The sequence below is a fragment of the Loxodonta africana genome, chromosome X, assembly GCF_030014295.1.
Source record: "Loxodonta africana isolate mLoxAfr1 chromosome X, mLoxAfr1.hap2, whole genome shotgun sequence".
NCBI classification, from domain to species: domain Eukaryota; kingdom Metazoa; phylum Chordata; class Mammalia; order Proboscidea; family Elephantidae; genus Loxodonta; species Loxodonta africana.
This window is the reverse complement of record NC_087369.1, coordinates 11586978-11610158: the sequence shown is the minus strand read 5'-3', so window position 1 is coordinate 11610158 and position 23181 is coordinate 11586978. Positions and strand designations below refer to the sequence as shown.

Below are 23181 nucleotides of genomic sequence, written 5' to 3'. Positions count from 1 at the left end.
CCATCGCGATGGCAAAACTGGGCACCCCAAGGAAGTGGTTGATGCCCCCCGTTCCCACTTTATCAAGACTTGTTTTTAGAACACTTTTGGTGGAGTCCAGATGTTTGGTATGTAAACTGATTTGTTCAGGTTTACCATCAGTTTTTTTTTTTTTTTTTACACTTTCCTGATGATTACTTTAGTTGCAGTTTCTTGTCTTCCACCCTGATAAGCAACATCCTTGAAAGAACTGCAGTGCTGGACAATTTTTTTTTTTTTTTTTTGCTTTTTGAGACATTTATTTCCCCTTCTTCCTTTAGATAATAAATCTTTAAAAGACCATTTTCCCTACTCAACTCACCCTTTCTTTGCCATTTTTGAGGCTGCAATGTGGGATCCCCATCATAGATTACTAATACACACACACTAGCACACACACATGGAGTCCTTGGGTGGCCAAACGGTTAAGGTGCTTGACTGCTAACAGGAAGGTTGGCAGTTCAAACCCACCCAGAGATGTCTCAGAAGAAAAGCCTGGCAATGTGCTTCTGAACGGTTACAGCCCTGAAAACCCTATGGAGTTCAGTGCTTCCCTGACACATGCATGCACATGTTGTGTGCTTTCGAGTCAATCCCGACTCATAGCAACCTCATATAGGACAGAGTAGAACTGCCCCATATGGTTTCCTAGGTTGTCATGTTTATGGGAGCAGATCGCCAGATCTTTTCTCCCTTGGAGGGGCTGGTGGGTTCGAACTGCTGACCTTTTGGTTACAGGTGGAGTGCTTAACCACTGCCCCACCAGGGGCCCATACACATACATGCACATATATACAAGTATACATCTACATATGCACAGAGATATATGTCCTATATATGATATATCTGAGATGTATATATTATATATGTACATACATAGCATACATATATGAGTGTGTGTATGTGCAAAGTCTGTCTTTGTGTGTGTATACATATATATAATGTTTCATACTTACATATATTTTAAATAGTTTATGAAGATGATAGATTTACATCTCTATGTCTGGAAGAAAAAAAAATGACTGTTTTATTGTGTCTGTACAGAAGATTGTTCTTCCTGCTGTAACTTTTAAAGAAACTTCTTCCAGACATAATACCTTAATCTAGAAGATAAAGACAAAATAATAATAATATTAATAACAAAAACTTAAGCCAGCATCCAAAGCTGGAAGGACCCGACACAAGGGAGGCCGTCCAGTTGCGTTGCTGGCCCTGGTAGCTGGGCGGCCCCTGCCCTGTGGGCAGCATGGAAAGCTGGCATCCCGCTCAGCTCCAGGATACTGACCCAGCAGGCGACCTCTGCCGCTCCCTGTAGCAGTAAGAGTGCAGAACCCAGCGCCAAGTCATCATTTCTTTGGGCCACGCAGTGGGTGTCGACCTGACCTGAGCTGCCTTTTCAGTTGGTTGTAGTTGAACATTGAGTGGGCGAGGGGACAGGAAAGTCACGGCGGGGTCTGTGAAAAAGGCAGCTGGAAAGCAGAGGGAGTCTGGAGGCTTCAATTCAGCAACCCTGGCCGAGTGGACGAGGTGGAGCTGGCCTTCCTGGAATTGTCGGGTCGATTTTCCTGTTGTGTTTCGCTGTTGACGCGCTCACAGACACACAGGACTGCTCCAGCTCTGCCTGCCACCCACCATCTGGGCTCGGTGGCCTGTCTGTCGTTTTGTGGGTCCCCATCTTCTGCCTACGGCGATGTTTCTTCAAAAAGAACTAGGGTGCAGTCCATTGGTGGGTATTCACGCCGATCTCTTTATAAGAATCTAGGCAGATGAGACGAGAACTATTAAGGACAAAAGTACTGACTACTTCCTGTTTTTTACCATGTTTATCAGTCTTTCAATAGAACAAATTGCACTTCTTAGGTTGCTGGAGTGGGTTTCTTCACTGCTAAGAAAGAGCGGGATAGTGCCTTGTTCCTCAAGAAAGCAGGATTGCATTGTTGCATTGTCATTTGTCTTTTGGCTTGTCTGCTTGCATAAATGAACCTCCAGAAGGTATATTTAAGCATACTGTTAAGTAAATTTGGACGACTAGGTTTCAATTAAAATAACCAGCCCGTGTGACCTTGGTCCCATTTTTTTTCCTTAATTTTTATCATGAAAGCATTTCTCTCCCTAAAGACATCTGCCAGGCTTCCAAGCGATTCTTTTCATGAATGTTCATTCATTATTAATCAGGTTGTGTGGTCAGGCAAGTGTGTGATTATTTTAAAGACTGTCTTAGAGATCCAATTACTAGAAATGAGCATTTCTAGACAGATGTGGAAATACAGAAAAGCCTTTGTTAACCATTTAATTCAATTTGCACGAATTCTACCAGGTGGATGTTTTGTGAAATTAGAAATCTTTCCTGGTTCTCACTTTAGGTAGCAGGTAAAAAAAAAAATGATGAAATATAATAGATTAACTGCAGCACTCTGTAGAATAAAGATGAAATGATGAATTAGTCCAAAATACTTATTGTACTAATATTATAAGACTTGAGGCTGGTGCCATAGTGTTATCTGCTTGTCGCTTTTTTTTTTTTTTTTCAATCATTCCTTCTGGTCCCCTAATACTGGGTTGGCAGAAATTCTTACTTGTCCGTTCCCAGTTAAGTGACTGAATTTGAGTATCTGACAGTCTGAGGTTAACCTCACTGATGTTTCAGAGGCATTTTTACCTATATAGGATGTTACTGGATCACCTTTTCCTTCACCTGTTCCTACTCCATGATTATTTATACTGTTGCTTTAAGAATCACTTGGCATTTTTACTATTCTCTGCCGTCTTTTGGGGGTGAGAAACAGTTTATATTGTGGTGTGAGTTTCCAGTCTTTCAGAATGCCATTGATTTAATTGGTTCTCCCTCACCCTCTTTCTTTCACTCCAGCGCCCTGTTTTATTGTGCATTTCCAGACATTCCGGCTTCCCCAGTCAGCCCGGGCACTCATCAGTAACGTGGCTTCGGGGTATTGTGTTTATTCTGTGGTTTTTGTAACTCAAAATTCAATCTTAAACCATGATTGAATATGAACACGCCAAGTGCTTGCATTATGTTATGTAAAATAGCTGCGGTGATTTCATCTTGGATATAGCATCCCGTTTTGATTGCTTTTCTGTTGGATAATTTTCTTACTGAGTCAAGAGATTATGCTTATCTGAGATGAGAGCAGGTCCCTTCTGAGTTCCGTGGCGGCTGCAGTGTCTGCCCCCCAAACCAGAGTTGACTGCCAATGTTTCCCAGCTCAGTAGTGGATGCTTATGAAAGTCCGTATTTCTGCTGATCCGAGATAGAAACACCATTCCGCAGGGCTTGAAAAATACTCCACCCATGGTTCCATAATAGGGACAATTTCTTACCAAAAATCAAACAGCAGTAAATCAGTTGCCTAAATCTTACCATGTGAAGAGAAGGATAGGAGGTGTGGATATGCAAGTAAATTGACCTGGCCATGTTTCTCAAATTTAGGAATCTACCAATTAGGACAATTTAGGACTCTCACTTGCTGAAAACAAAGAGGACTTGAAGCACTTACTGATGAAGATCAAAGACTACAACCTTCAGTATGGATTACACCTCAACATAAAGAAAACAAAAGTCCTCACAACTGGACCAATAAGCAACATCATAATAAACGGAGAAAAGACTGAAGTTGACAAGGATTTCATTTTACTCGGATCCACAATCAACACCCATGGAAGCAGCAGTCAAGAAATCAAACGATGTATGGCATTGGGCAAATCTGCTGCAAAAGACCTCTTTAAAGTGTTAAAAAGCGAAGATGTCACTTTGAGGACTAAGGTGCACCTGATCCAAGCCGTGGTGTTTTCAGTTGCCTCATGTGCATGTTATGAGTTGGAATCAACCCAACAGCACCTAACAACAACAACATATGTATGCAAAAGCTGGACAAGGAATAAGACTGAGGAAGAATTAATGCCTTTGAATTTGGTGTTGGTGAAGAATGCATCATGAGCTGACAGAAGGACTAACAAATCTGTCTTGGAAGAAGTACAACCAGAATGCTCCCTAGAAGTAAAAACAGCGAGACTTTGTCTCACATACATTGGACGTGTTATCAGAAGGGACCAATCCCTGGAGAAGGACATCATGCCTGGTAAAGTAGAGGATCAGGGAAAAAGACGAACACCTTCAGCCAGATGGACTGACGTAGTGGCTGCAGCAACAGGCTCAAACATAGCAATGATTGTGAGGATGGCGCAGGACTGGGCAGTGTTTTGTTCTGTTGTACACAGGGTCACTGTGAGTCAGAACTGACTCCAGGGCACCTAACGACAACAACAAATAGTGTGAATACATGTTTACATTTAGCCGAGTAAAGCTTTTAACTGAAAAACACAAATATAATTATTCTATTCACAACCTAACTAAAGTATTTATTTAAAAATATTATTTCCTATTATATGACAGAGTGTACCGGACCCAGATTGACAACTTCAATCTTTTCTCTGTTAATCATGATGTTGCTTATCGGTCCAGTTGTGAGGATTTTTGTTTTCTTTATGTTGAGCTGTAACCCATACTGAAGGCTGTGCTCTTTGATTTTTATCAGTAAGTGCTTCAAGTCCTCTTCGCTTTTCAGCAAGCAAGGTTGTGTCATCTGCATATTGCAGACTGACTATGAGTCTTCTTCCAATCCTGATGCCCCGTTCTTCTTCATATAGTCCAGCTTCTCATATTATTTGCTCAGCATACAGATTGAATAGGTATGGTGAAAGAATACAACCCTGACGCACACCTTTCCTGATTTTAACCAATCAGTATCCCCTTGTTCTGTCCGAACAACTGCCTCTCGGTCTATGTACAGGTTCCTCATGAGCACAATGAAGTGTTCTGGAATTCCCATTCTTCACAGTGTTATCCATAATTTGTTATGATCCATGGAGTCGAATGCCTTCTCATAGCCACACTATTTACAGCCATCTTTTTCAACAGATCTTTGTTTAATGTGAAGTTGCCAAAAACAGCAGTGGCCAGGGCTCTTTGGACCTCAGGAGGGCTCTGCTCTCATCTTAAAACACACAAAAAAAAAACAAGAAAAGAAATATGGAACCAAAAAAATCTCTCTTTTCTACCTTTCACTTAGGTTTCTTGTTCTCACCTCTCTCTGCCCTTCTAGTACCAGCCAAACTTCCTGAATTCGCACTCTGTTTACTCACCCTGCATTTGTTCATTAACTCATTGATACAGAGTTTCCACTTCAAATAAAACTGCCTAGAAAATCAGCCTATGAAAACCCTATGGATCACAGCAGTCCTATCCACAGTCCGTCATGGGGATGGTATGAGACTGGGCGTTGTTTCCTTCTGTAGCATATGGGGTCACCATGACTTGGGGGTAACTTGACAGCATCTAACAGCAACAAAAAAAGGGCACCAGAACTGCCCAATTACCGAGCCCAAAGTCATATGTTAAGCCTTCCTACATTGTACACTGCAGAATTTAAGGCTGCCCTTGAACTGTTGCACACAGTTATTGACATTTTTACTTGTCTTGGCTTTTGGCCGAGGGCATTTCCCCTCTTGATATTCCTCCTCCCAGTCTGTTCTGTGCTTATGCTCCTTCACCCATAACGTAAAGTTCATTGTCAAGACTTGCGGCCTCTCTCTCGCCTCACTTTTTTTTTTTTTTTTTTTTGCTTGGAGGTATAGAGTGTATTTGGTGAGGGCTCTGCCTCGAATGCACATTAATGGAAATGGTGATGACAGCCTTTTTCAGGAAAATTCAGAGGTTTGGGAATCCATGAGCTCCTTTTCCTCGATTGGGTCTTCTTATTTAGGCAAGTGCCTTCTGCTAAGGTGAGAGTTGAGACATGGGGCAAATTTTCTGGTTATCACAAGTCAGTTGAGGATAGTGCTCAAGGCACAGGTAGGGGTGGCATTAAACCTATTGCCATTGAGTCGATTCCGACTCATAGTAACCCTACAGGACAGAGTAGAATTTCCCAGTACGGTTTCCAATGAGCACCTGATGGGTTTGAACTGCCGACCTTCTGGTTAGCAGCAGTAGCTCTTAGCCACTATCGTGGCATGGGACCCAGAAATGACAGAACTGAAGGGACTGCTGCTGGAGCTGATTGAGCACTGGGGACATTGAATAAGGTCAGGCTCTTTTCCTCAGTAGGGGGAGGCTGAGCCTTGGAGTCTCCTGTTGTCTTCTCTGACTTAGTTTCCCCCACATGGTTGTTGGTCATCACCTTACTCTTCTCTGCCCATGGGCATTTTCATTTCTACAACATTCCTCCCCAGACTTTTTTGGACATGTTGTCTTACCAGCAAAAAAATCATATGAATGTGTAGTTCCAGAATATTGACATATTTTTGAACATTACAAAACTGCCATTATTCAATCATCATCTTATATAAATGGCTATGTCACAAGGTTTAATCAAATATATTGATTTAAATATTATATATGTAACTTGTATTTACTTACATTATGAAACACACACACACATAGAAAATGTTAAAGGAGATAAAAATACATGTGTAAATAAATTGTAGTATTTTCTTTCTGCATGTCATTGGAGTGTCTATATGTGCCCACCTCATCTCACCCCTCATTGATGCACTTATCACTCCATGATATATTCTTGAATTCCACCTATAAATTTACGGATCCTACCTCCATTGAGGAAACCATTGAGGAAACCCTGGTGGCGTAGTGGTTAAGTGCTACGGCTGCTAACCAAAAGGTCAGTAGTTTGAATCTGCCAGGCGCTCCTTGGAAACTCTATGGGGCAGTTCTACTCTGTCCTCTAGGGTCGCTGTGGGACGGCACTGGGTTTTGGGCACCTCCATTGAGGAAACCCTGGTGGTGTAGTGGCTAAGTGCTACGGTTGCTAATCAAAAGGTCAGCAGTTCGAGTCCACCAGGCAATCCTTGGAAACTCTATGGGGCAGTTCTACTCTGTCCTATAGGGTTGCTATGAGTCAGAATTGACGCAACAGCAATGGGTTTTTAATGGGTATTTCCATTGAGCCATGCCTACCTGATGTCCTGCAGCCTCCTCAAACTCAGTGATTCATAATACGAAGTCATTATCACCTTCCATTGTCCCCAATCTAGTCTCTCACCCACAGTCCTTATTTTCAACAATGGTGTGACTACCTTCTCTCTCCCAAAGTGACAAGTTGCTGTCGAGTCAACTCTGACTCATGACGACCCCATATGTGTCACAGTAGAACTGTTTCATAGGATTTTTGCTGGCTAATTTTTCTGAAGTAGACTGCCAGCCCTTTCTTCCAAGGCACCTCTGGATAGACACAAACCTCCAACCTTTTGCTTAGCAGCTGAGAGCGTTATCCATTTGCAGACCATGAGAAAACCCCTAGGCTTGGAAAATTCGCAGGAAGAAGTTGACAGTGTATGGAGAGGAAAATCAGAAAAGTCGATTTCAATGATACACAGAAGGAGAGAGGGAGGGAAGGAAGGGGGTCAGTGTGAACGCGTTTCCTTCATTATTTCACCCCAAAGCATCCATTTATTAATTTTCCATTTTAAAGAAAATTTCTTGTAACGCTATCGTCCATCTGTTGTGTCCCTGTCGCTGAGGAGCCTCTGGCTTGGGGTCACGATTGGAGAGAGTGCTTGAGGGAATTGTAAGGAATATCTGTGGAAACTCACCCATGGACACACAGCTGATAAGTAGCAGAGCTGGGGAAGGGCCTAGATTGTCTGACCACCTGTCCAGTTCTCCCCTCTCACTCACTATTCCACTGCCTGTTCTAGACTTACCAACTGTGGACAAGCAGCCCTGCCATTCAGTTTCTTGCAGTGAGGACCAAGGCCCTCCCACCAGCCCATAGGATTTACGAGGGCTGGTCTGGTTTGAACTCCTGCTGAGATTTTGAATTTCTAACAAGTTCTCAGGCAATGTTAATGCTGCTGGTTAGGGACCAATTCTGAGAACCACTAGTAGAGCAGTGGGTCTCAAAATTTATTATACATAAGAATCACCTGGGGATCCTGTTAAACTGTAGATTCTGATTCAGTATAACTGGGATGGAAATACAGTTCTTGGCAGGGGTTTGAACCAGAACAAAGCAGTTGGAAGCCCTGGCATTTACCTGACAATGCTATACACATGTGATTTCCTTCCTTTGTAGTGAAGGCTAAGTAGCTCATTCTTTTTCCTTTTTTAAGACATAGAAATTAAATCACTAGAATTAAGGGGGAAAAAAAGATAACATTTTGCACAAAATCTCAGCCCCACCCACTTCTATCTTCTCAGTGAACTGATGATCTTTTAAAGCCCACCTCATACAGTGCTTCCTCAGGAAGCCTTTCTGCCCCATTATAGAGTTAATTATTCCCTGTCTCTCTTTGACATAAGGAGCCCTGGTGGTGCAGCGTTTGTAAGTGCTCGGCTGCTTAACCGAAAGGTCAGCATTTGAACCCACCATCCACCTCATGGGAGACCTGGCGATTTACTCCTATGAAAATTACAGCCTAGGAAACCCCATGTTCTACTCTGTCCTATAGAGTTCCTATGAGTGGGAATCAACTCAACGGCACACAGCGATCTTTGACATATGTCTACCATTATGTTGCATAGCAATTTGTCCATATTTTATCCCACCTAATGGACCATAGGGGGCAGTGGTGGTTCAGTGGTAGAATCCTCGCCTTCCATGTGGGAGACCCAGGTTCAACTCCCGGCCAATGACCTCATGTACAGCCACCACCTGTCTGTCAAAGGAGGCTTTTGTGTTGCTAGGATGCTGAACAGGTTTCAACGGAGCTTCCAGACTAAGGTGAATTAGGAAGGAAAGCCTGGCAACAGTTTGATCCACAGCCAATCATGGGGATGGTGCAGGATTGGGCAGCATTTCGTACCGTTGTGCGTGGGGTGGCCGTGAGTTGGGGCAGACTTGAAGGCAGCTAACAACAACACAACGAACCAGGAGATTGCTGAGGCAGGGTCAGGCATTATCATTATGTGTCCCAGGACCAAGCACAGAGTGATGCCCAAATATTTGGTGAGAGAATGAAATGCAGTTTGTCTAATTTTTCAAAAAAGACATTTTAAAGAATGCTAGAAGATAAACCGTGCTAATTGGCGGGGGGGGGGGGCAGGAAATGGCACACATGCTTGCAAGCAACATATTGGTGAGTAGTTTAACCAAAAATTATCTATACCATGACGAAATCAGAAGAAAAGTGGGAAAAATGGGGTCTGCTTTTTTTTTTATAGCTATTAAGTCAAAATACTTTCTTTTTGACAGCCTACAGGCAAAGGAGTTAGAAAACTGGATAAACTTCACTTTGCATCTAGGTATTTTGTCATCAGTTAGTGCAGTTTACCAACACTCACAGCCTAGACACTTGCACAAAGCATCATGCCAAGCGCTATGGCAGTAAAAGGAAACTATCCAGTTCTGAGCTGCTGCTATTAAGTCATTCTTATGTTAGTTGCCCTGGAGCAGTAGACGCGCATCATTTCCATTGATGTCAGGGTGAAATCCCATCGCATATCATTTCCTGTTAGCGCTCTTGACTTGCACGCACTTGTCCAAGTCTTGCTTTACTATTGTTGCCGTGGTCACCTGCGCAGCATTTCACTCATACCTCTCTGAGAGTGATTGTATTCTGTATTCTGGCTAGCCATACCTGCCTCTGTCCTCTAATATCTGGGTGGGCAATCTAAGATCCACAGGCCACATCCAGCCCAATCCCTGTTTTTGTAAATACGGTTTTAGTAACACACAGCCACACCCATCTGTTTGTGTATTGTTTGTGGTTGTTGCCATGCTACAACAGCAGAGTTGAGTAGTTGTGACCAAGACCTTCTGGCCTGCAAAGCCTAAAATGTCACTGTTTGGCTCCTGGTATACGTTGAGAGATCCTTGAAGATAAGGGCTATGTTTTCTTTTTGATTTCAACTCAAACATCAGTACATTTATTAATTCAGTCAGTAGATGTTTGAGTCCTGCTGTTGAAGTCAGTCAACAAATGTTTGAGTCCTACTGTGTGCTAAGTACAGTTCTAGGTGCTGGGGATCCATCCCTCAAAGAGCAAAAAAAAAAAAAAAGTCTGCTGTCACAGAGCTTATATTCTGTATCAGAGAGCAAATAGGTCACTGATGAATGGTATGGAGAAAATAAACCTGGACGGGGTGGTAGATTGCAGCGATGGGTGGTGGTCTTATGGGAGCAGGAGTCTTGGTTTTACGTGAGTTCACAGAGAAGGTGACATTGGAACAGAGAGTCATGTGTGTTAGGGGAATGGGCCGTGCTTGGCATGTTTGAGGAATCACGAGGAGGCTCTTTGCCCAGAACAGAACACGCAAGGGGTAGCCTGGGAAGAAATGAGGTCCCCGGCTGAGCTCATGTTTTCTGGGCTGGTTTTAGTCTTGTGAGTTTCTCTCTAGGTGAGATGAGAAGGGCTTGGAAGGCAGAGCAGAGGGAAGGCAGGCTCTGCCATCATATTTTCTCAGGACCTCTGGCTTTTGAATGAATGCTAGACTATGGGGTTTGGTGGCAAGAGTGGATGGAATCCAGGAGACCAGTTAGAAAGGTCTTGTGATAACCCATGTGAGAGATGGTCTAACTTGGCCCATGATCGTAGAGATGGGGTGGCGAGAATGATCAGATTTGGCCGTCTCAAACCATTTCAGTGTCTGACATTGAGTAACCGTCCCTTGAATGAGCAAATAAAATGTTGGCACTTCCCTTGGGGATCAGACAGCGGTGATCCATAGGATTTTCATAGGCTGAATTTTAAAAGTAGATTTGCAGGCCTTCTTAGTTTGTCTTAGTCTGGAAGCTCCATTTAAACCTGTTCAGCATCCTAGAAACACGCAAGCCTCCACTAACAGACGGGTGGTGGCCGAGCATGGGCTGCATTGGCTGGGAACTGGACCCAGGTCTCACGCATGACAAGTGAGAATTCTACCACTGAGCTAGCACTGCCCCCAATTATAAAGTTCGACCTTTCCATTTCGTCCTGGTCATCTACAGGAAGAGTTGGAAGGGACTAAGTGTGGAGGTTCAGTTTCTTACAACAGCAGCCTTGGGGTTTGCATCACAGGTTTTGGAAAGATGAACGAGCTTTCATATTTCAAATCTCAGCTGCTCCTTCCTCCATTCTAATGTAGTAAATATTAGCAAATGGTTGAAGTTTTTTTTTTTTAATGACAGGCTTCAGTGAAGCCAGGAGCTCTTTAATTTTGAACAGACCCAGCACATACTTTATATTTAATGACCAGTTACCCTTCAGTTGGTAGCCAGATGAGCATCAGATTAACGAAAGCACCACGTGGTCATTTGGAGGGAGGCTATTTCAGAAAGGGTCAAGGTATTATAGAAATCGGTAATTTTGCAAATAAATGAAAGTATGAATACAAAAAGGTGGATTGTTGGAATCACTAAACATAGCTTCGGATGTGAAGCCGTCTCATAAATTCAGCTGAGAAAACCCCCTGGCAAGTGGCTTGAGCTTGTGCCCACTGCATAAACTGCCCTATTCTCCCACAGCAGCAGTAGGCCGCCTATAGTATTCCCATCCCTGTTACTGCAGATCTCTGCTAATGGCCTTGAAAGAGAGAAGGTTCAAAGAGGCTTGGTTCCCAGGCCTGCTAATGAGCATGAGACCTCTTCACCCCTAATGAACCCAGGATTGTGTGGGATTCTTGCCCCTGCCGGTTTGGAAGGACAGGCAGGCAAGCGTTCACAAAAGCGTCCAGGTCTTCACAGTGAGGGGAGCGTGCAGCTGGGCCACCCGGGGGCAGCCTGAAGGGAAGCAATGAAGCTGACGGAGGTCGTGCCCGGGCTGCCACAGCTCTGGTGTGAGGCTGGGCCTCCTGCCACCCCAGTCTGTCACTGGCAACAGTGACAAACCCTTGACTGGAGTTTTAGGTCCTTGTAAGCCTCCTTGAAGGCCTTGGTGGTGCAGTGCTTAAGAGCTCGGCTGCTAACCAAAAGGTCGGCAGTTCAAATCCCCCAGCTGCTCCTTGGAAACCCTATGGGGGCAGTTCTACTCTGTCCGATAGGGTCGCTCTGAGTCAGAATCGACTCAACGGCCACAGGTTTTGGTTGGATTGGAAGCCTCCTTGGGGTGATGTAGTTTGCCTAACCTTTCTAAACTGTGATCATTAGCCCATGGGTGCCCACAACCCCTAAGATCCTTGATCTGATTACTGCGATCATTCTAATTAATAAAGTCACCGGTACCCAGGCTCACCATAGCCACTAAAAAGACTCCTAGATATTTTTCTTTGCTTCCTCCTGCCCATCCGCATCCCACTGCTGAATTAAACAATAGAATTATTCAGAAGAGTAACCAACACATGCTAAAAATACTGCCTCTGCCACGATCACCTTTGTGGAAGTCAGTGTTTTTTTCTCGGCGCTGTATTTTGGAAACTGACATCCCAGGTTTAAGCATTATCATTTCCCCCGAAATCGTGCATTTCATTCCATGTGCATTTCGTGCCTGTTTATACACTAACTGCCTTTCCACTGCCCTAAAGCCTGGCTTGCTATCGCAGAGTAAAAAGTTCTCAAAACAGATACACATTAGTGGCGATGGTTGCGCAGCGGGAGTGAATGGAATCAATGTCGCTGAACTATAAGTGTAAAAAATATTGAATTGGCAAAAGTTTTGTTAAATAGATTTTTACCACAATAAAAAATTGTATTTTGTTATTTAAAAAATCCCACATGGACATTAATATATATGTTCACACATTCAAAGTTCTGAAGGAATCTATGGCTCATTAATGAATATTTTTGCATTTGCATTTTCAACTTAAAATCTGGGTATGACACAAAAAGATGTGATCGGATACAAATTATGGAAATTACAGTTTTGATAACGTGCCGGTTTGGAGTAAGACCTTTTAAAAAACACAATTGCAAAAAAAAAGAAAAATTACTATTTTCAGTGTCTTGAACTTGAGAAAATGTGAGCTGGTGTGCTGGCGTGGGGTGTTTTTTTCCCTACTTATGTTCCCAGTGAATAGAAAGAGAATTACTTGGAATGTATACCAGGCCCCCCTCCGGTGACCTGGCGTTTGGAGTGATTCGCAGAGGCAGGCAAAGCTGACAGCCCCCCATGGCTGACCCCTGCATGCCTAATCAGATCTCCCGTTCTGTTTCCAGATAGCTGATCAGCTTCCTGGGATTTTGCTGATGACACAGGAGAGCTTCGCCTGAAGATGGAAACACTGGAGTCGGAACTGACCTGCCCTATTTGTCTGGAGCTCTTTGAGGACCCTCTCCTGCTGCCCTGCGCACACAGCCTCTGCTTCAACTGCGCCCACCGCATCCTCGTGTCACATTGCGCCACCAACGAGCCTGTGGAGTCCATCACCGCCTTCCAGTGCCCCACCTGCCGGCATGTCATCACCCTCAGCCAGCGAGGTCTAGACGGGCTCAAGCGCAACGTCACCCTGCAGAACATCATTGACAGGTTCCAGAAGGCGTCAGTGAGCGGGCCCAATTCCCCCAGCGAGACCCGCCGGGAGCGGGCATTTGACGCCAACACCATGACCTCCACCGAGAAAGTTCTCTGCCAGTTCTGTGACCAGGAGCCCGCCCAGGATGCTGTGAAGACCTGTGTCACTTGCGAAGTGTCCTACTGTGACGAGTGCCTGAAAGCCACTCACCCAAATAAGAAGCCCTTTACAGGCCACCGTCTGATTGAGCCCATTCCAGACTCCCACATTCGGGGCCTGATGTGTCTGGAGCACGAGGAGGAGAAGGTGAATATGTACTGTGTGACTGATGACCAGTTAATCTGTGCCTTGTGTAAGCTGGTTGGGCGGCACCGCGATCATCAGGTGGCAGCTTTGAGTGAGCGCTATGACAAATTGAAGGTTAGTCCGACCCGCCTTAAGCCAACCCCTTTCTGCCAATAAATGTCATGGGAATCAAAAGTGTATATTCACTGCTAGCTACATGGCCGGTGAAGGTTTTCCCTTCACCTTTGTTATCTGATTCGTTTTAGCATGTTTTTGGCAGCCTATAAATGTTACACAATAAGGCTATCTTGTAAAAGTTGACTGCTGCTTGTAATTTTAGCGTTGTCAAGGTGAGGGCGAAGTCTGAAACTCTGGCTCCGTTTCAATCCCTGCTGCCTCTTTCTGAGAGTGAGAGAGAGAGAGAATGAACAAGAAAGGCTGGCAGACAAAATCTAAAATCTGGCTTTGGGCATTTGTTTTCCTCACTCATCAGGAAAAACTAATTTCCCTCGCATTGTACCTGTATCTAGTTACTGCACAAACAAAAGAAGAGAATGAGGAATGTCTGTAGCAAATGTGGGGTTTTAGGAGACATGGGACCTCTTATGCCTTGTGTAAATGATATTCGCTTTATTGGTGAACTAAGATCTCCGGCCATCTCAGGTTTCACGAAAGAATTTCTTTTCGCCTAGTCTCTTTATCCAGTAAGGTTACAGGCAAGACTGTTTGAACTTCACTTTTAATGTGAAATTATTATTAACTTAACTCTAGCCCGGGGTATAATAATTAATACAACTCTATGTCAAATAAAAAACCACTCTCTAAAGGTGGATAGAATGCGCCAGGGAAGAACTAACAAGCCACGTCTCCAGCTGGCTGTTCAACCGCAGGCGGCTGTGGGTGTAATTATTGAAAACTCAGCTGAGAGAGTTTGCCTCTGATAGCAAGAGACCGTGTTCACCAGCTCATTTTAGATCATGGGACACCAATGAAAAGGAAAGGAAATATATATTAAAAGTTTTAAGTAAATATACATTGAAGTCCTTCCTCTCAGGAAAGATAGACACCATGTTGTTGCGCAAACAGCAAATGACTTGGACAAAAGAGTAGTACCACTCAGAGACAATCGTCACCTTCAACGAATGGTTCCTATCACTTCTTCTTCACACTAATGGGGGGCTGTGTTTACTTGGACCACGTTGTTTATTTTGGGATGTGGGATTAACAGAGCCCATCTGGGATTCCGCATGGCTATTTCATGATGTGCTGAGGGAAGTAGACATGCTGGACGCGAACCCCTGCTTCTAAGTGTCAGTTGGGGAACAAAAGCAACTCCCGGGCAGTACAGCTCACTGAAGGTGTCCAAAGAGCGACAGGGGCAAATCCATCTGTAAACCAGGTAGAGAAGGTTAAACTCAAGGATTGAGGCGATACAGACAACGGAAGACACTGACCACTTTTGTAGCGCAGTACATAGCAGTCGTTCCAGAAAGTGACACTAAAGGTCATAACAGAGGTGATGCCTGGATGGATGAGTTGTGTCTTCAAAACAAATTCTTCAGAAATTGATATGGCTCTCAATTTTTAGAAACCAAGATAATCTTTGTTTTTTCTTCTTTTTTGTGAAGTTGGGGAGTATTTAGGATGCTTGATGGGGGTGTTCGATTTTTGTTTTCCCAAAAACAAAAAATAAAAACCCATGCAAGACCGTTCTTTTTTTTTTTTCTTTATCCAAAATGTTCCTTTGATTGGACTAACATTATTGCCTTTTAATGATTTGTCTGTTAAAACACCATAATGAGCCTCGATATTCAGCAACCTCCAGCCTTGAGATTTCAATCCGAGAATCAAGATCTGCTCATTACCTGTGCAGTGTCACGGTGGAGTTATTAATTCTTTAAAGAGCATCCCCAAATTTATGGGGAGATCTTGTCATGCTCCAGCCCTTCTTGTGATGATAATGCAATGCTTCAATTAAGCCCTGCTCACTGGTCTAATCAAGGCCCTGGGTTAGCCGTCCCTGGTTCTATCACAGGCAGGACCTGACAATTAACTGTATAGCGTATTTTATTTTCTAATTACAGAAATTGAAGCATATAAACAGCACCCAGTACACCAACGCGTGTTTACAGCCGTTCAGATAAATACACTTCATTTATTTATAGCCATTCAACCACATGTGCTTATGAGCATTGGAACAATTAACATACTGGCAGAGTATGTTTATTCCAAAACATGCCGTTTCTGTCAGAATAAAAAAAAATCACTAAAAGTATATGACGCTCGGGTGTCTATATTTCAGTGATCACATATTTGTGAGCATATGGACTTGCCTGTTATGTTATTGTTATTCCTTGCTATTGTAACTTAAGTACAATATAAACATGGAATTTTGAAGGAAGCAATAGCATACCAGGGAAATATATTTTTGTTAATTATTACTTTGACCTTAAAAAAAAAAATGTGTTCTGTGTGTGTATTTTTCTGAGGCTCAACCGCCTTGAGTAGATAGGGATTTGAGATGATGTGGGGCACAAATAGAGCCTGGAGAAATTTGAGGATGCTTTCATCAATAAAATGATCGGTTTGTCTTAGTTTATTTGCATGTGTAAGGACACAGGTGCCTCCTGTTTTTGTCTTTCTGTTAGGAAAAGTCCATTATATGAAGAGGACAATTCAACAATAATTTTGAAGAATAATTGTGCCTTGCAATAATGCTAAGCTTTGGGAGGTATTTTTACTCCTCTTAGATTTCAGCAATATGGTGTTTATAAAAAGAATTGGAATATACTTCTTTAGACATTACAATTTTTTTCTCAATACAAAAGAAAAAAGTACATAAAAAGGACAACATGTGGAATTCATGCCAATAAAATCGTCCACATGATCTGAAGTGGTGTCTTGTCAGAAATCTAATGCTTTCAGAGACTATGCATTGGGAAACACTTATAAAATAGTGAAGCAAAGAGAAAACAGCTAGCATTTCCCAAAAAATATTTTAACCAAAAAGAGAAAAGTTCTCCTGCCAAATGCAAAAGTCTCTAAATGTATCACAAAACAGGCCCCCCCCTCTTTTTTTTAATGTCATTTTAATCTAATTTTAAGAAGCCTCTCTCTCAGTCCTCCAAACTTGGATTCAAAGTTTTGGTTTGTGAGCCACAGTGTTGTCGTTAGGTGCCATTGCGTCGGTTCTGACTCACAGTGACCTCGTACAACAGAACGAAACACTGCCCAGTCCTGCGCCATCCTCAAAATCGTTGGTGTGTTTGAGCCCGTTGTTGTAGCCACTGTGTCGGTCCATCTCGTTGACGGGCTTCCTCCTTTTCACTGATCCTCTACTTTACCAAGCATGATATCCTCCTCCAGGGACTAGTCTCTCCTGCTAACATGTCTGAAGTACATGAGACAAAGTCTTCCCATCCTTGCTTGTATGGAGCATTCTGGCTGTACTTCTTTCAAGACAGATTTGTTCATTCTTCTGGCAGTCCATGCTATAGCGAATATTCTTCGCCAACACCATAATTCAAAGGCATCATTTCTTCTTTGGTCTGCCATATTCATCGTCCAACTTTTGCGTGTATGTGAGTTGATTGAAAATACCATAGCTCGGGTCAGGGGCACCTTAGTTCTCAAAGTGTCATCTTTGCTTTTTAACACTTTAAAGAAATCTTTTGCAGCAGGTTTGCCCAATGTAATAATATGTCGTTTGATTTCTTGACTGCTGCTTCCATGGGCGTTGATTGTGGATCCAAGTAAAATGAAATCCTCGACAACTTCAATCTTTTCTCTGTATATCGTGATGTTGCTTATTGGTCCAGTTGCGAGGATTTTTGTTTTCTTTATGTTGAGGTGTAATCCATACTAAAGGCTGTGGTCTTTGATCTTCATCAGTAAGTGCCTCAAGTCCTCTTCACCTTCAGCAAGCAAGGTTGTGTCATCTGCATAATGCACGTTATTAATGAGTCCCGTCCTCCAATCCTGATGCCCTATTCTTCTTCACATAGTCCAGCTTCTTAGATCATTTGCTCAGCATACAGATTGAATAAGTATGGTGAAAGGATACGACCCTTATGCACACCTCTCCCTATTTTCAACCACTCACTATCCTCTTGATCTATTCAAAAGACTGCCTCTTGGCCTATGTACAAGTTCCTCATGAGCACAATTAAGTGTTCTGGAATTCCCATTTTTCACAATATTATCCATAATTTGTTATGATCCACATAGTCGAATGCTTTAGCATGGTCAATAAAACACAGGTAAACATCTTTCTGGTATTCTCTGCTTTCAGCCAAGATCCACCTGACATCAGCAGAGATATCCCTCGTTCCATGTCCTCTTCTGAATCTGGCTTGAATTTCTGGCAGTTCCCTGTCGATGTACTGCTGTAATCACTTTTGAATGCTCTTTAGCATAATTTTACTTGCATATGATATTAATGATATTATTTGATAATTTCCGAGTTCTTTTGGATCACTTGTTTTGAAATAGGCACGTGTATATGGATCTCTTCTAGTCGGTTGGCCAGGTAGCTGTCTTCCAAATTTCTTGGCATAGATGAGTGAGCAATTCCAGCATTGCCTCCTTTTGCTAAAACATCTCAATTGGTATTCCATCAATTCCTGGAGCCTTGTTTTTTGCTAATGCCTCCAGTGCAGCTTGGATTTCTTCCTCCAGTACCACAGGTTCTTGATCGTGTGCTACCTCCTGAAATGGTTGGATATCGACCAATTCTTTTTAGTACAGTGACTCTGTGTATTCCGTCTATCTTCTTTTGATGCTTCCTGCATCATTCAGTTTTTTGCTCATAGAATCCCTCAGTGTTGCAACTTGAGGCTTGAATTTTTTCATCAGCTCTTTAAACTTGAGAAATGCCAAGCGTGTTCTTACCTTTTGGTTTTCTATCTCCAGGTCCTTGCACATTTCACTATAATTTTTTACTTTGTCTTCTAGAGCCGCCCTTTGAAATCTTCTGTTAAGCTCTTTTACTTCATCATTTCTTCCTTTCACTTTAGTTTCAGAGTCTCTTCTGACATCCATTTTGGTCTTTTCTTTCGTTTCCTTTCTTTTTAATGACCTTTTGCTTTCTTCGTGTATGTTGTTTTTGACGTCATCCCACAATTGACCTGGTATTTGGTCTTTAGTGTTCAGTGTGTCAAATCTATTCTTGAGATGGTCTCTAAATTCAGGTGGGATATACTCAAGGTTGTACTTTGGCTCTCATGGACTTGTTTTAATTTTCTTCAACTTGAACTTATATATGAGCAATTGATAGTCTATTCTCCAGTTGGCCCCTGGCCTTGCTCTAATTACATTGAGCTTCTCCATTGTCTCTTTGCACAGATGTAGTCAATTTGATTCCTGTGTATTCCATCTGGTGAGGTGTACGAGTATAGTCACCATTTATGTTGTTGAAAAAAGGTATTTGCAATGAAGAAGTCATTGGTCTTGCAGAATTCTATCATGTGATCTTCCACTTTGTTTCTATCACCAAGACCGTATTTTCCATCTACAGATTCTTTGTTTCCAACTTTTGCATTCCAATCACCAGTAATTATCAATGCATCTGGATTACATGTTTGACCAATTTCAGACTGCAGAAGTTGATAAAACTCCTCAATTTCTTCATTTTTGGCCTTAGTGCATAAATTTGAGTAATATTTGTATTAATTGGTCTTGTAGGCGTATGGATATTATTCTGTTACTGACAGCCTTGTATTTCAGGATAGATTTTGAAATGTTCTTTTTGACTATGAATGAGATGCCATTCCTCTTCAATTTGTCACACCTGGAATAGTAGACCATGTGATTGTCAGATTCAAAATAGCCAATACCAGTCCGTTCTAGCTCACTAATGCCTAGGATATCAATCTTCAAGCATTCCATTTCATTATTGACAATTTCCAATTTTCTTTGATTCATACTTCATACATTCCACGTTCCGACTATTAATGGATGTTTTCAGCTCTTCTCATTTTGAGTCATGCCACATCAGCAAATGAAGGTCTGGAAAGCTTTACTCCATGCACGTCATTAATGTCGACTCTACTTTGAGGCTCCTTGGAAGTGAGGTTGGTGGGACTTCATCTCATGTACTTTGGACATGTTATCAGGAGGGACCAGTCCCTGGAAAAGGACATCATGCTTGATAAAATAAAAGATCAGTGAAAAAAGGAAGTCCCTCAATGAGATGAATTCACACAGTGGCTGCAACAATGGGCTCAAGTATATCAATAATTGTGGGGACGGCACAGGACTGGGCAGTGTTTTGTTCTGTTGTGCGTAGGGTCACTATCAGTCAGAACCAATTCGACGGCACCTAACAATAACAACGACTACTTTGAGGAGCTGGTTCTTCCCCAGTTGTATTTTCAGTGCCTTCCAACCTACGGGGGTCATCTTCGGCACAATATCAGATAATATTCTGCTGCTATCTGTAAGGTTTTCACTGTTCAATTTTTTTAGAAATAGATTGCCAGGTCCTTTTTCCCAGACTGCCTTAATCTGGAAGCTCTGCCGAAATCTGTCCACTATGGGTGACCCTGTTGGTATTTAACACACTGGTGGCATAGCTTCCATCATCACAGCAACAAGCAAGGCAGCACTTGTACGACAAACCATCAGACAAGTGGTAGACATAACACAGTAGTGAATTTAATATAATGCATTCTTCAGTTGTAATGGAATTACAGTGTCATTATTCCTTTGTCCGTTCCAGCATACTGTGTTGGAGCTCGTGTTTCTTTTCCCTCGTTCCACCTATAAAAATATGCAAACTAAGAAAAAGTGGCCTTTCCTTGCCCTTCAGTTCCAGCATAGCTATTCTGACTCTAAACCTTGGCCGAAGGGAGTTTATTTGTGTAACGGGTGTTTCAGTGGATTATCCCATGACAATTTTTTATAGTTTGATAAAGCTTCCACTTAAAACTCAACTTTTTTATATAGCCCTTCTCATCTGAGAGTGAAGACATGGAATTTAACTCTTGGGTTTTAATTTATAGATTGTCTCGTATTCTGTATTTTCGATAGTCTCGTACTTTATTTATTTGCAATTAGGAGAATTGGAAAGAGAGCTAGATGCCTTTATTTTTTCCTTAGAATTTCTAAAACATGTTTCTTCTTTGAAAATATTAGCTAGCACAGGGTGGTTTCCAGTGAGAGTGTATGTGCGTACATACACATACAACACATGTGCGCATACATATACACATGTGTACATACATATATTATTTATTTTAATATTAGACACTTGCTCAACCTAAATTATATGGAAGCAAATTCAAGTGACCAGTATTTCACTGGGGATATTTCATTCTTGAGGCAAGAGGTGACAACAAATGTAGCAAAAAAAAAAAAAACACTCCTTGCCATCGAGTCGATTTCGACTCATAGCGACCTTATAGGAGAAAGTAGAACAGGGTTTCCAAGGAGCGCCTGGTGGATTTGAACTGCTGACCTTTTGGTTAGCATCCATAGCTCTTAACCGCTACGCCACCACAGTTTCCAAATATATCAAAAATCACTATATTCCAGTGGTTACTAGCCCAAGAGACAGAAAGGGCCACATAAACCAAAGACTCCATCAGCCTGAGAATGGAAGAACTAGATGGTGCCTGGCTACCACCAATCACTGCCTTGACAGGGAATACAACAGAGAATCCCTGAGGGAACAGGAGAATAGTGAGATGCAGATCTCAAATTCTCATAAAAAGACCAGGCTTAATGGTCTGACTGAGACTAGAGGGACCCTGGAGGTCATAGTCCCTGAACCATTTGTTAGCCCCAGATTGTAACCATTCCCAAAGCCGACTCTCCAGACAGGGATTGGACTGGACTATAAAACAGACAATGATGACTCAAGTGGGCAACTCCTTTCTGGAGGCGAGATGAAAAGGAAGAAGGGGACAGGAGCTGGTTGAATGGACACAGGGAATACAGACAGGGTGGAGAGGAGGAATGTGCTGTCTCATTAGGGGGAGAGCAGCTAGGAGTACATGTAACTTTTTGAATGAGAGACTGACTTGATTTGTAAACTTTCACTTAAAGCACAATAAATTAATTGATTAATTTAAAAAAACCTATATTCCCATTTCCCAATATATTTTTTCTATTCCTTGAATATTTGGTAGAATTCGGTTTTGGATTTAGCATGACCTCTGTGGGAAGAGTTTTAACTACTGATTCAATTTATTTAATGGAAAATATTCAGATTTCCTATTTCTTCTAAGTCAATCTTGGTCATTTATATTTTTCTAGGAATTTTTCTATTTTATCTTTTTTTCAGTCAGTATTATAGCTAATGAATTGTCATTTTCTCTTACATTTTAAGTTTTTGTATGTCCTTTTATGGCCCCTTTTCATTCCAAATATTGTTTATATGCCTTCTCTCTCTCTTTTTTAATCAATTTTGTCATAGGTTTGTCTTTTTTTTTTTTTTTTTAATTGGCCACTACAAAGATCAGACTTTTCACTGGGTTGTTCCTGTTTATTGAATCTTAATTGTATGTCCGTTCTTATCCTGATTTCTTTCCTCTAACTATCTCTAGGTTAATTCTGTTGCCCTTTTCCTAACTTTTCAAGATGGTGGCTTAACTCATTCATTTTGAAATATTTTTCTTTTCTAATACAGGCTTTAAGACTATGAACTTCACTACACATTTCACTGTCTTAGCCACATCCTCCAAGTTTCTTATTTGTAGTTTTTTTTTTCCATTATCATCAATCCTAAGTGTTTCTTAATTGTGATTATTGTTTCTTCTTGACCCATGAATTATTTAGCTGTTTGTTTTTAAGCTCCAAACTTAGGTTTTTGTTTTTGTTTTTAAATTGTGCCTTTCTGTTACTGATTTCTAGTTTTGATGCCTTATGATCAGGGCCCAGTACATACATTCTAGGCCTAGTGCATACTCAATTCTTGTCAATATTCCATATGGGCTTAAGACAAATGGACATGTTCTCGTTTATGGATGCAGTATTCCATATTAACCATTAGAATAAAGTTGTTTATTATGTGTTCAAATCTTCCATAAGTCACTGATTTTTTAGGTGGTCTGATCAATCACTTACTAGGAGATATACACAGAAGTCTTCCTCTAAGATAGTGAAATTTCCCAGTTCTCATATCTCGGTCGTTTTTCTTCCTTTATGACTTTTAAAGCTATGTTTGCTTTTTTTTTTAATTTTTATTGTGCTTTAAGTGGAAGTTTACAAATCAGGTCAGTCTCTCATATAAAAACTTATATACATCTTGCTACATACTCCCAGTTGCTCTCCCCCTGATGAGACAGCCCGCTCCCTCCCTCCACTCTCTCTTTTCCTGTCCATTTCGCCAGCTTCTAACCCCCTCCACCCTCTCATCTCCCCTCCAGGCAGGAGATGCCAACATAGTCTCAAGTGTCCACCTGATCCAAGAAGCTCACTCCTCACCAGCATCCCTCTCCAACCCATTGTCCAGTCCAATCCATGTCTGAAGAGTTGGC

At 42.0% G+C, this 23181-nt stretch overlaps 1 protein-coding gene across 1 annotated transcript in view; it reads left to right on the top strand.

Annotated features, from left to right (window-relative positions):
* The first annotated feature begins 13124 nt into the window (after positions 1-13124).
* Positions 13125-23181, top strand: part of MID1 (midline 1) — a 130238-nt gene continuing 120181 nt past the window's right edge. The window contains exons 1-2 of the mRNA XM_064278042.1: positions 13125-13871; positions 14043-14052. Of these exons, the coding sequence (XP_064134112.1) occupies positions 13178-13871; positions 14043-14052 (704 nt within the window). The 5' untranslated portion in view covers positions 13125-13177. The remainder of the gene's footprint in view (positions 13872-14042; positions 14053-23181) is intronic.